At 42.5% G+C, this 12,328-nt stretch overlaps 1 protein-coding gene across 3 annotated transcripts; it reads right to left on the bottom strand.

The window, feature by feature from the left end:
- Positions 1-1,192: 1,192 nt before the first annotated feature.
- 4933402E13Rik (RIKEN cDNA 4933402E13 gene) lies at positions 1,193-10,317 on the bottom strand. 3 transcript variants are annotated; one of them, XM_006528321.2, is made up of 4 exons: positions 10,223-10,317; positions 3,838-3,926; positions 3,043-3,115; positions 1,193-2,912 (listed from the first exon to the last, which is right to left on the bottom strand). In XM_006528321.2, exon 4 carries the CDS (start codon positions 2,899-2,901, stop codon positions 1,612-1,614), a length of 1,290 nt encoding a protein of 429 aa, XP_006528384.1. In that variant the 5' UTR covers positions 2,902-2,912; positions 3,043-3,115; positions 3,838-3,926; positions 10,223-10,317; the 3' UTR covers positions 1,193-1,611. The 3 variants fall into 3 exon arrangements, with proteins under 3 accessions (XP_006528384.1, NP_001186926.1, NP_001186925.1); NM_001199997.1 differs by lacking the exon at positions 10,223-10,317 and adding an exon at positions 9,724-9,778 and having other exon boundaries at positions 1,199-2,912; NM_001199996.1 differs by lacking the exon at positions 10,223-10,317 and adding an exon at positions 6,042-6,135 and having other exon boundaries at positions 1,199-2,912.
- Between the last annotated feature and the right edge of the window lie 2,011 nt (positions 10,318-12,328).

Below are 12,328 nucleotides of genomic sequence, written 5' to 3'. Positions count from 1 at the left end.
ATCTTCAAGTTATAAGGGCAAGATAACCCTAGTAGTAACATGAAAAGAATCACAATATTTTATCACCCTTTATGCTTTGAATATTTGGACAGTGTCGACTGAGACATTTGGAACAGCAAGAAATATGTAAGAAACCAAAGGCCTGCCTCAGGCTGGGAGGTAGGAAACGATGTGTGCTGTAGATAAACTGTTGTCCAATCTTGGCATCTACCAGTTTTGTGATCCTTGAGTAATTCCAAAGAATCAAGTTTGAGGAAGGTGGCAGCACAGGGAGAATACATTAACCATAAAACACCTGGCATCATCCCCACATGTATTGGTTATAAGTTTGAATATCAATTTGAACATAAGCCTGCCATTCTCTCACTTGGGTTTTGTTGTTGTCATTAACCACAGTGTGCTAGAAAATTCTATCCAATGGGGTAAAGAATAGAAAAAATCAGAAAAAAAAAAAACTGTTTTTCAGTTAAACTTATCCCCCCCCCCGCCCCTGATAGATAATGTATTATCTGGGGAGTGAGTTTTTCATGCTTACCTGATAAAATTGGAAAATCCCAGAGAAAGAAAAGTGAACCAGTTCTTTCTTTTCTTCCCTCTTTCTGTCCATTCTGTGTGTATAGATTTTGTACAGTAACTTCACAGCCATCAGACCCTTGATCTTGTTTGAATTTTTACAAAGGGAGTCAAGAACACCCCCTTCCATGTAAAAGACAGACTATGGACTTCCCAAGCCAGAGGAAAGAATTGTACCTGATGATTTGTACCTAGACTGAAATGATTCCTCTCTTTCTTCCTAGGAAACCCCTGAACCTTTGGGTGTATAATACTTAGGGTTATTTTGTTGTTGCTGTTGTTCATTTGTTTTGTTTTTTAATTTATTTAATCAAGCCTGTGACTTGTAATACCTTTCATGGCTTAATGTAAATTATACCCCCAAACTTTCAATTTCCCAAAGCCCCCAAATTCTGCCATTATGCCTCTGAATTGTTGCACATAACTTCTGATAAATGGGAACCCCACCTCCTCAATTGTTCCTTCTTTCTACTTGTTCTTTCTGTCTTGATACATACTAAGCCATGTTCCTTGTATGATAGATATTCCCAGAGTCTGTGATTCCTTCTTCAAGGTAATGCCTTACTTACTTTTCTATGCGCCTGACCCCAAAATCGTAGTGTTTTCCAAACAGAAAAGATTTGGTGAGTGAATAAGTGAGCAGTCTTTATTAAGATTTGTTATTACATCGTATTTTCTTACATTAGTCTGGAAAATAAATGCATACCACATTTAAATTTTCCAGAAGAGAATAAAAGGACTAAAGAAATCAAAAGGTAACCTTACATAATTTTTCCACTATATTTTTAAACAAACAGTAATAATTGTGTTATCAGTTTCAATGACAAATTTTAGAGATAATACACTTTCCCTTAAAATGAGTAACATTTAACAGTAACCCCAAATGAAACAGTTAAGAAAACCCTAATTAGCATAATGATACTGTTCTACTGAGCCTAAGTTTGATTTTCATTACTTAAAATTTTGACTGCTCTATTCAAAGTTAGAGTGAATCCATGCCAAAAGGGATCCCTCACACTGGATAAGAGAAACCAGTGATCAGCGCTCGACAAACCACGCATTTGGGCTTGTATTTGCAGAATCATTTAAGGCCCAGGCCCTCTCTTCCTCATCTCTTAAAGCCTCTTCATACCAGATTGAGAAATCAGATGGGTCACACCCATTCATCTTTGCCAAGAATTCCAAAACTTTCATCTTGGTAGTTTCAGCATAGGCTCTTGGACCCCACAGGAACTCAAAGCATGGAGGCTGGCTGTTAGGCACCTCCCGATACTCCAGGTAATTTTGCTGCACTAGATGTATGGTGAGGAACTCCCTGGGATCCCCACAAATGAAGTGCTCTTCCCCATCATACACTCCCACCAGTTTCAAGAACTCCCAGATTCTATCTTCAGAAGCACAGTTCCCTTCTATGAATATTACACCCAGAATAACTATCAGAAAAGCATTTCTAGGCAGCCTATCGCTGTCACTCAGCGTATCCTCATAGGTAAGGTTCAGTGAGTTGACCAAGACATAAGCACTGCTTACCAGATCACTTTCCTTTATATCAATCCCAAAGGTCATCTCCAAGCATTTAGAAGCTTCGATGAAAATGACAGGAAAGTGGTTCTCATATTCCTTAGTGACAACCTCATGCATCTCAGTTAATGTGATAGGTTCCTTCACTCTATACTTGTAAATGAAAAGGAACACCAAATCAGTAGCCTTTTCTTGTATTACAGTATCTAGCAAGGAGTCAGGGTCTTCTGGAGATGCTATGACACCTGAACTCTCTTCCTGGTAACCAGCTGCTTCATCTAAATTTCCCCCCAAAGTAGGTAAGGGGAAGAAGCTCTGAGCATTCTGAAAAAGGCCCAGCATCCCAATAGCAAAGCCCTCATTCTCCACCAGGTTGCTCTGAAACAGAGAAAAGAGGGAAGAGGAGGAAGAGGAAGAAGAGAAGATGGAGGAGGAGGAAGAAGAAGAAGGAGAAGGAGGGGAGAAAGCAGCTAAAGAGACATTAGAAGATGACAAAATCATGGAAGATATGTCTTCTTCCTCTCTGGTCTCATCTTCTTCTTCATTCACTTCATCACCAGACTCTTCCTTTTCCTCTTCTTTCTCCTTTTCTTCGTCTTCGTCTTCCTTCTCGACGTTATCTTCCTCTGTCTCCTGCTTATTGCCATCTTCATCTTCCTTTAGGACCTCCTCCTCTCCCTCTCTCTCATCTTTCTCGGCTGTGGGAAGTACTGGGAACACCACATCATCGTCATCAGTTTCCGTTGGATTCTGGAAGTTGACACCTTCTTCCAGACTGAGGCGTGGGTGCTTTCCGTAGCGAGACATTGTGTTGCTTTCTGGAGAAAGAAGACAAAAATGTAAACAGGACTGACAGTGATGAGATTCCACAGGTAAGGGAAGGGAAGAAAACAGCAGAGTGAGCACACTCAAAGACTGCTCTGAAATCTCAGACAAAAGGCAACTTACCAGTTTTCTCCAGGTGATGTGGAATAGCCTCAGAGTTCTGCAGCCTTTTCTACCTAGCTTGTCCTTTAGGAACCTATAGAAGAACATGATAAATATTCTTAGGATTCAGCCAGATGGCTGAGTCTGACTTCAGGAATAGTACTAGAGTATGTGGGACAAATGCCTTAGAGTCCCTGTGTTCTACAGCATAATGTTTGTGTATATTCAGGTATATAGCACACTTAAGCCTCTTGTAGGGTGTAAGCTCTCCTATGTGCTTGCATTTTCCCTAGGAAGGGATGAATTATATTCATCTGGCAGACTGAGGCCACATTAGCAGGACAAATCTAAACTTTCCTAACACCATGAAGCAAACATCATGGAGCATGATTTCCAACAATATCAGGCTAAACTGAATGGCAAGAAGTGCTAAGCTAATTGCAGGGATCACAGCTCTCCTAGGTTAGAGACACTTTCATTGTTTTTTTTATTCATTAATTAATTTATTTATTCATTCCCTTTAAATTCACATTACAGTTCCCTCCTCCTCCTGACCCCCCTCCTCATATAGTACCTTCCCTCACACCCTTTCTCCTATTTATAATGATAACTTTCATATTTCTCCCTCTGTTGCTCCTGGTCTACTCCCTCAGATTACTCAACTCTTGGAGCACAAAGATAGAGCAGGAAGCACATTTGACCACGTACACAGTTCCTCCAAGAGATTAAAAACAGGCCATAGTTGAGCTTAGTGTGCCTTCTGCCCTTAAAAGGAGAATGGGGACTGTGTCCTCATTCCTGATTCAAGATTCGTACCTGATGAACTCCAGGCAGATTTTTCCCTCTGGTGATCTGCTATTCCCTTTTCCCACGTAGCTTTCTCTTCCAATCAAGATGTTTACTTCCTGAGGATACAGACAACAGTGAGGAGGTAAGATACTGGTTAAGTTTTGCCCTATGAACCACAAATCTTCTCCACTACAATAGAATTGAACTAAGGCATCCCTAACTCTCCAGATAGTTGCCTTGGGATGTCCCAGGTAATTTGGAACTGCTACATATCCTTGAGGAAATGATACTCTTAAGAAGGTGGTAGACTACACTTAGTAAAGGAGGAATTTCGAGCTTTAGGAAATAAACATAAAATTATCCGCAGAGAAGACTGAGAGCATTGGTTTGGATCATTTTCATCCTCCACAAATATAATAGAACTGTTTTTCCCTTCTGTCTAGCTGCCTGTGGGTACTCCAGACAGAGATAAGGGTATGCTACTTTAATGATTTCAATTTGGGAGGTCTTCTGTCAAGAGACTAGAACATGATTCGTAGCAAAAGAGTGCCAAGTTTGTAAAGTGTCAATGAGAAGACTCTAGGTCAGAATTTTCCTAGTTCTCTATCACTGGGGCAGTCTCTTGGATATTTTCCAAGGCAGAGAATCCTTTTCATATTTTTGAACTACAGTCCTCTTCTAATAGGACAGATCTCTCTTTGATTCTCAACATAAAATTATGTAAATTGAGCTGCTGCTAAATTCCGGGTCTGAGCTTACTGGTAAAGCTGTCTGAGAAAGCAGGACCAACACTACTAATTTCTGAAGGGTAAAAGGAGTCTCACTCCTCTAAAGGCTCCTCCTCCTCTTCTTTTAGAATATTCATAGGCAACCTTTTTTGTTTGTTTGTTTGTTTGCTTATGATCTATAATCAAGTGCCTTAGCAAACAAGGCTATTTCCCTACTATTTTTGTGGAAGAAGAAAAAAGTTGCTGCTTTCCTCAGAGTCATGTCACCCAAGACTGGAACTCCTACATATAGTGCCTGGTGGCCAGTACTCTGTTGAAAACATCCAACTTTCTTAGCCTCTCAGCACAGAAAAATGGAAGTGTCCCATTGGTCAGCCTGCCTGGCGTTACACAGTGACAGGGAAGATGGTGGCAGACTCTTCATTGTTCCTCAGCCCTCTCATTTTTCTCCATGCATGAATTAAAATGAAAAACCAATGTCAATATCCTATGTCGTATTCTTACCTCTCTTATTCCCTGACCTTTTCTCCAGGATATCAGAGTGCTTTGTACTGCAACATGGTCTAGAGCCTACTTAAGAAATTGCCTGGACAAGCAGCACTGAGGATCCATCCCAATTTCTATAGGGGCAAGGGTGGCAGAACTGCTCTCTCAAGGTCCTACTTTCCAAAGTTCACATTCTTACACATGATAATTAGGGTCCAACCCTTCCACCACAGCCTCACCCTGCTAAACTTACAAAACACTAGAAAAAGTAGAATCCTCGGAATGACTGAAGCTTCCCTGGAATGAATGTTGTTTGAGAAAGTGGGCCAGCCTCTCTCTCCCTGGGAGAGAGGGGTAGGCCCCAGATCCATACAATTGCTACCTTCATGTTTCCTATAATTAGAACTGCTCCCCTGCTAACCAGAGTCCAGCCACCTCCCCTGAAGCCTCCTCTCTCATGAACTCAGCAGGAAGGGTAGAAACAAATAACATGCGCCCTTTGCCTTGGGTAGTCCTAGAGCTTCCATATTAGCAACCGAGATCACTTGTGCCTTTCTGAGGGAACAAAAGTCTCCCATTATACTTTAGCAGCTTTCCACTCAAGGCTGTGACTATTCCTTTAATAAACGGAGTTTAGCCTCCCACCTCAAAGCTTTTCAACAATAGAAGGATTCATATATCCTTATTATTTCTGCTGGAGAGCAAGGCTCCCGATTCTCCACCAAGTGTCCTTCCAAGGCCCTCTCTTTTATATTCCCTCAGACTTTAACTTATGCCTGCCTGACCCAGTTCTGCCACCCTCAACTCCTTAATGTTTTCAGTATCGCTCATGAAGCTGGAAAGTACATACAACTTACCCTTCTGAATTTTATCTAGGATAAATACTGGATTGACCCCTATATGTGTGAGTCCAATTCTCCCCTAACTTATTTGACCCTCACAGCTCTTTCCTCAATATTTCCTGAGGTTGTAACTTGTACTCTTCTAATCCCAATGCTATCTCACAAAAGGTCTTACCTGTCTTAGACTTCGGACAGAGAGCTCCAGGTAGCAGCCACCAGGCTGGAACAGACTGGAAGCCTCTGGGGCAAAAGTCTGAGCGAGCGAGTTTGGCCACACCTCTTTTCGTAGGGAAAGGCAGAGCTCTGCTGTCCTTTGAGGCTCCTCCCACTCAAGGATGAACCTAGTCCGAAACCAGTTTTAGGCTCTTCTAGAGAGGCCCCTTGGTCTCGCAAACTTTATATGCCCCAATACAGGTGAACTCCAGGACCAAGAAGTGGGAGTGGGTGGGTTGGGGAGCAGCGCTGGGAGAGGGTATAAGGGACTTTTGGGATAGCATTTGAAATGTAAATGAAGAAAATATCTAATAAAAATATTTTTAAAAAGTTAAAAAAAAAAAAAACTTCAAGTCCCACAGTCCTAATACTGAAGTTGTAGAAACAATGTTTAGACTTGCAACCTTGCCTAGATATTCCCAGAGCCACAATCTGGTCAAAGAGGACTAAAGCCTATTATTTCTGTAAGGGTGGGAAGGCTCACTTCTGCCCTTCAAGGTCCTCCTGTCCAGATTAGGACTTTCCTGAGTTCTGTCCTGTCCCCAAAGCCTAAGATCCCACAGACTTCTGATATTGAATTTATGGCAACAATGTTTAGAGCTGAAACCTTGCCCAGTAATTCCCATAGCAGAGCCTAGTTAAGAATCACAGTCATCTATTTCTGTACTGGTTGGGGGATTTCCTTCCAGGACCCTAACCCTCACAGCCTCCCCCAATCAACTCAGTACCCTCAGCCTACCCATTCTCGATGCTTCCTGGTAAGAATTCTGGGAAAGGTAAGGCCCAAACTGCTATACACATGGGGGAGAAGGAGTTTTCCAAGGCTCCATCAGGATCCTCAATTCATTTTTTAGGTCTCTTCTCAATATTTCCCAGTGCTAGGACAGCTTCATTTGCAGACCTGAAAATGTTCATCTTCCTTGGATTCCCCATATGGAATTCGGGGAAACAAATTCTTTCATCCAAATTTGATACTGAACTTCTAGACATGAAATAAACTCCTTGGAGACACGGGAATAGAGGCCTTAATACTTATGGGGACAGGGAAACCTGCTAATCCTCCACAATTTTTTTGCCTTAATGTTTACCAAGTTGGAACTATACAATCCAAAAGCCTCAATCACCACAGACTATCAATATGGAATCTAAGAAATGGCATACTATTTATCTAGCCTGTACTGCACCAGAGATGAGTGCCAAAGACATGGTTAGCTCCATTCTTTTTAAAGAAGGTGTGTCCCTCAGTCCTCTCTCATTGCTTGAATAGTCCTCCCTCACTTGAATATTTGTCTTATGTGGGACTCCTTCCCAACAGTCCTAAGTCCAACCTACGCCCAAACCCTCATCTTTTGTGGACTCCTGTCATGATACTCCTGGAAAGAAGCATTTTGAACCGTGATCTAAAGAACACCCTAAAGTGATCTCTTAGACAACAGAGGGAGGATTCCCACTATTCCTGGTGTCGAGGAAGAAGGCTCCACTCCAAACTCAGTAGTTTACCCAGAAAGACATGCATCATCAGAGAGTGGAGCACCCTCTACCAAAAAGCCTCAACTCTCCTTGTACTCTAGAAATGAAACATAGAAAAATGTTTAGGTCTGCGATGTAGCCTGAAGCCCCCCACCCTCAGGAAGTGTATGAGGTACATACACAGTCCATAGATATGCAGTCAGGCAAAGACATTATATTTGCTATAATGTCTGTGGATGAGAGGAATGTTCATACTTCTCATTCAAATTCTACCTCTTCGGGAATAAATTCTAGCTGCCTCCTTCAAAATCTCAAGTCCCTTGACCTATCAGGGCAGAAAAGAGTAAATCATACATTGTTTCACATTCTTTCAGCCCAGTGGGGATGGCTTCCTGGGAGCACACAGGCAGTACAATTCTATCTCTGGGGGCAAAGATCCCAGCAAATTCTCCCAAGCCTCCTTCAAGGCCTTTCAGACAATGGTGGGAAGAAAAAGACTTAGGCAGGAATTAACTGCCGAAAGCTGCAGCAGGACCCTGGTCATTGTGTCTCCTGAAGGAATGCACCTTTGTGCTTGAATGTGTTTTGAAGTGGAGATTGGGTGCCGCTGCTCTCTCAGATAGAAAAACACAAGAACATTTCCTCACACACATGACATAACATCTTTAGAATGCTATGTCACTTATCTTATGGTTTTGACCCTGTCTTCATTTTTCTAGATGCGTTTCCAGCAGACTGGAAAGAAACTCCCTAAAAGGAGAGACCCTGTCAATCACCTTATCCCAGGAAAAAAACACATACCCAATGAATACAGATGAATTTTTTCTCACTCAGCAGTGTAGCTCAGACGTTTAGGGCAGCTGCTCCATTTTCTCTTTGGAGTGTTGGCTTTGTTTACTTTTGCTAAACAAACTTCTATCTAAATTATCTATATTTATTTTGTCACTGAATTCATTCCTTCAAGAAGATGAGAACCAGGATTTATCTAGAATACCCACAAGATCTCCCCAGCATTTTTCCTTCACAACCTGAGTCCAGGGAAGTTATACTTCCTGTCATCTCCAGACATGAAAATGTGGGAAATAAAATAGTGTGAGTAGTTAGGGATGAAGATTCCTTCTGAAGCTTCCTCTGCTTGTGGGACCAGGACCCTAATCTTACTGTATGGAAACTCCTCCATTATGGCTTGCTAGAACTCCACACTTGCCCACCCGTGTCCAGTCACACATCTAAAAGCCTCATGTCCCTCCAGTTTCCATCACAGAGCTGTAAGAAGCATTACATTTCATCTTTTCTGTCAAATACTTGACAACAAACCTAGAACTCTCCTCTTTGCCCACCACTGAACACATGTTCTAGACTTCCTTTTTTCATTCCCAAATAGATGCTCTTCTGTGAGAGGTCTCATCATTCTGTGCCTACTTGCCTTCATGCCCCAGGAATATTTGGCTAGGCAGTAAAAACAGCTTTCCTTCTTTGTTAAAAAGAAATACTGGGCTGGAGAAATAGCTCAGCAATTCAGAGCATAGCCTGCTCTTCCAGAGGACCCAGACTGAATTTGCAGCACCCTCAGGGCAGTTCACAAGTGTTGTAACTCCATTCCCAGGGGATAAAAATTCCTCTTTTGTCCTACCTGAGTATGAGACACACACACAGTCCATATATATGCATGCAGGGAAAACACCCCTCCCTGCTCATTAAAACAAACCATAAAAAACAAAACAAACAAACAAACAAAAACAGAATGTCTTTCCAGTCAGCAACCCTCCACCTTCACTCCTTTCCTTGTCTTGCTGCCTTTCAAAAAAGACCTAAGCAGGAATAGACTGTGAAGTTTGACTTCATCAAATGAGAAACAGATAAATCCCCCACTAGGGATAGAAGGTGTGGGCTGCATCTGCTGGATGTGCACGTTCCACTGTTTCTGTTAGAATTCATCATTCTTCCGATCAGTAAAGTCACTCTATTCACTTTGTGGATTTCATTCTTTGAGACTCTAAGACAACTCTAACAGAATTTACTGACATACATCGTCGGATGAATAACCTGACCTAAAGACCACCAGACCAACTCCGTGGGAAGGCAGATCTTCAAACCCTATATTCCTATGAGTGATAGAAGAGGCTCTAGCTTCTCCCTCCCAGCCCTCTCAGACCCCTTGGAGAAAACCTTACCTTAGACTTCAGGCATGGAGCACAGAGCTAAAATGGCTAAAGCACAGAGCCGCCTGAACAGGCGGAACTGGTTTACCCCTATAAGTACTTCTCTGGTCCCTCCCAGCCCTCCCTTAAAGACCTCCCTCCCAATGGCTATCTAGTCAGGGTAACCTCTGACCCAAATCAGGTTCAAAATAGCCTAACATCGTTCACATTCCCCACACAAAATGAGGAGGGGGAAACGGCTTCTTCAGTCACCACCTAGAACGTCGCATTTTCCTCAAACTCCAGACATAGAACTGGGAAGCTGAGTTTACACCAAAGAATTGCCTGGAGATTTGTGGAGCGCGACTTTAGCAAATAGTACTGCAGTCACCAGTCATGGTATTTCTGTGAGGCAATTTCAAACTCCTGATCCTTTCAGTCTCCTCCTACTCCTCTGAGAACTAGAGTCTATCTCCACGTAGAAAAGCTTCCATTCCCTCAAGCTCTCAAAATGGAACCCTGGAAACAATACCTTACTCTGTCTGGAGACTTTCTCAAAAAGAGAACTTGAGCTCCTCTGTAGCTTCGGAGGAGGTCAAAGCCACTTTTTTTTTTTTAACTCTCTTAGACAGAAGGATTAGTGGACCTGATTCTCCAGGAAGGGGTGGAGTTGCTCAGTCCTCACACAATGTCCTTCCTTTAATATTTCACAAACCGAGGACAATTTTACTGCTGACCAGACAGAGTCCAATGCTATCACAAAACCTCACATCTCCTGGTCTACAGACACTGAACTCAGGAAAGATTACAATCCTTATCGGGTTTGGTGGCTCCAGGGATAACTACACTGACCCAGGGAACTTGGTACTCTCTACACTGGTGTTTAAAGAGGCTTCTAGTCCAAATTTGTAGCATTCTGTTCATGATTAGCCAAGACTCGATAACCTCCTTCACCTTCTGTGAAGCCATAAACCTCAGAATTTCTGAAAGGAATTCAGAAAACAGTGTAGGTTTTTAACCAGGAACCTATTTGATGGCAGCCACAGCACAGTGGGACTGTTATATCCTGAAAGGAGAATACTCTCTCTTTTCTGTTCCTTTCTTGATGCATAGCTAGTCTAATATTCTACCCTTAGCCAGGCTGACTTTGATTTTATGAGATGAAAATCTCCCTTAAACTCCCATAATAGAAGTGGAGTACATCAAATCTACTAACCTCTTCTCCCACCTTCCAAGGAGGACTGTGGATGAATTGCTAGGAATTGTAGATTTGCTAGCCAATTGCTATGACTTTGTGGAGTGGAAAAGCTCATTCCTCGCTTAGTGTTTTCTTCGGGTTTGAGGCACTGATTGAGCTCTCTGGCTGTGAGTTATTTGGACCCAGAAAGCCCTCCCCACCCCAAGGAGAACAAGTTGAATGTGTGAAGATAGACTTTGATTCCTCTATTTTCAGGGGCTTGTCGGTGGTGGCCGCAACTAACTGAGTGTGGCTGAAATTGCAGGCATGGAATCAATTCTCTTTGGGAGAGTGAGGATTTTATATATAAAGCTCACAAGACTTAGGCCCCTGTCATTTTGGTTTGCTTTGTATTTCTTCTTCTTCTTTTTTTCTTTTCCTCCCTTAACACCTCATATCTTGTGTATTGCCAGCATGTATCATAAGGAAACACACTGTAGGGCTTCCCAGAGTAGCTGTCTGGGCCAGGAAAGCTGCCAGTCTTATTCTTGAGTGATGAAAAGCATAGACTTCTGTGACAGGGTTTTTGATCAAGGATGGAATGTCTCCTCCAGATGACCACAGCCCAAGCCTCTCCCCTGAAACCTAACTTTTTTCAGTCATCCATGAATGAATCCAGAACCTATATACCACTCAACTTGCCCAGAGCCTACCAGAGATGACATTCTAGGATTGATGGTCAAGCCCTGTCTCTAAGTACAAATGAGAGGGAAAAATGATCCTACCCTCAGAGTCCTCCTAGTGATAAGCTCAGACTCCAGAAACTAATGAACACCAGGTCCTTATGCCTCCCGTGATGCAACCTTGGAAACCATACACCAGACAGACTGGACTACACCAGGGAAGTGAGCAGGAAAGGTAGGGATATATTTCTAAGGAAAGGCTTCCAAATCTTCCTTGTTGTCCTCCCTGGGATCTCTCAAGGTATTTGTTAAGGATGGACAATAGCTAGAGATACCTGAAATCTAAGCCATAATTTAAAATGCTTCACTTCCCTTGAATTTCAGATATGAAACTCATAAAAAACATGTTTTAAAACAGGACCTGACCAAGAGCCTCCAGGGGCAACTTTCTGAACAAGTAAGATTTACCCCTCCCCTAAGCATTCCTGTGTAGGAAAAGGCTGGCCCCATTCCTCCTACAATGACCTCTGTCTTAGTTGTAGGACTTTACCCCTGATGGCTTGAGTCTATCCCCCTCACAGAGTACAAACAAAGAAAGAACAAACAAAAACAGTCACTGTCACCTGCCTCAGGCTGCCTGACTGAATCCAAGAAACTCCACAGGCATGACTCAGCCTGCTCCTAGGAGGATACTGCTAGGGAAGAATGGGAGTAGCACCTTCTTATACCTGTTGAGAGAAAGATTTCCAATTATTAGCTAACGTCCTCTAATTTTTTT

This window comes from Mus musculus, chromosome X, assembly GCF_000001635.26.
Source record: "Mus musculus strain C57BL/6J chromosome X, GRCm38.p6 C57BL/6J".
Classification (NCBI taxonomy): domain Eukaryota; kingdom Metazoa; phylum Chordata; class Mammalia; order Rodentia; family Muridae; genus Mus; species Mus musculus.
The sequence above is the reverse complement of the archived record's forward strand: the minus strand, read 5'-3'. Positions and strand labels throughout refer to the sequence as shown.

What these genes read in the sequence shown, in the direction of transcription:
- 4933402E13Rik (XM_006528321.2), bottom strand. Translation starts at nt 2,901, where the DNA reads ATGTCTCGCTACGGAAAGCACCCACGCCTCAGTCTGGAAGAAGGTGTC.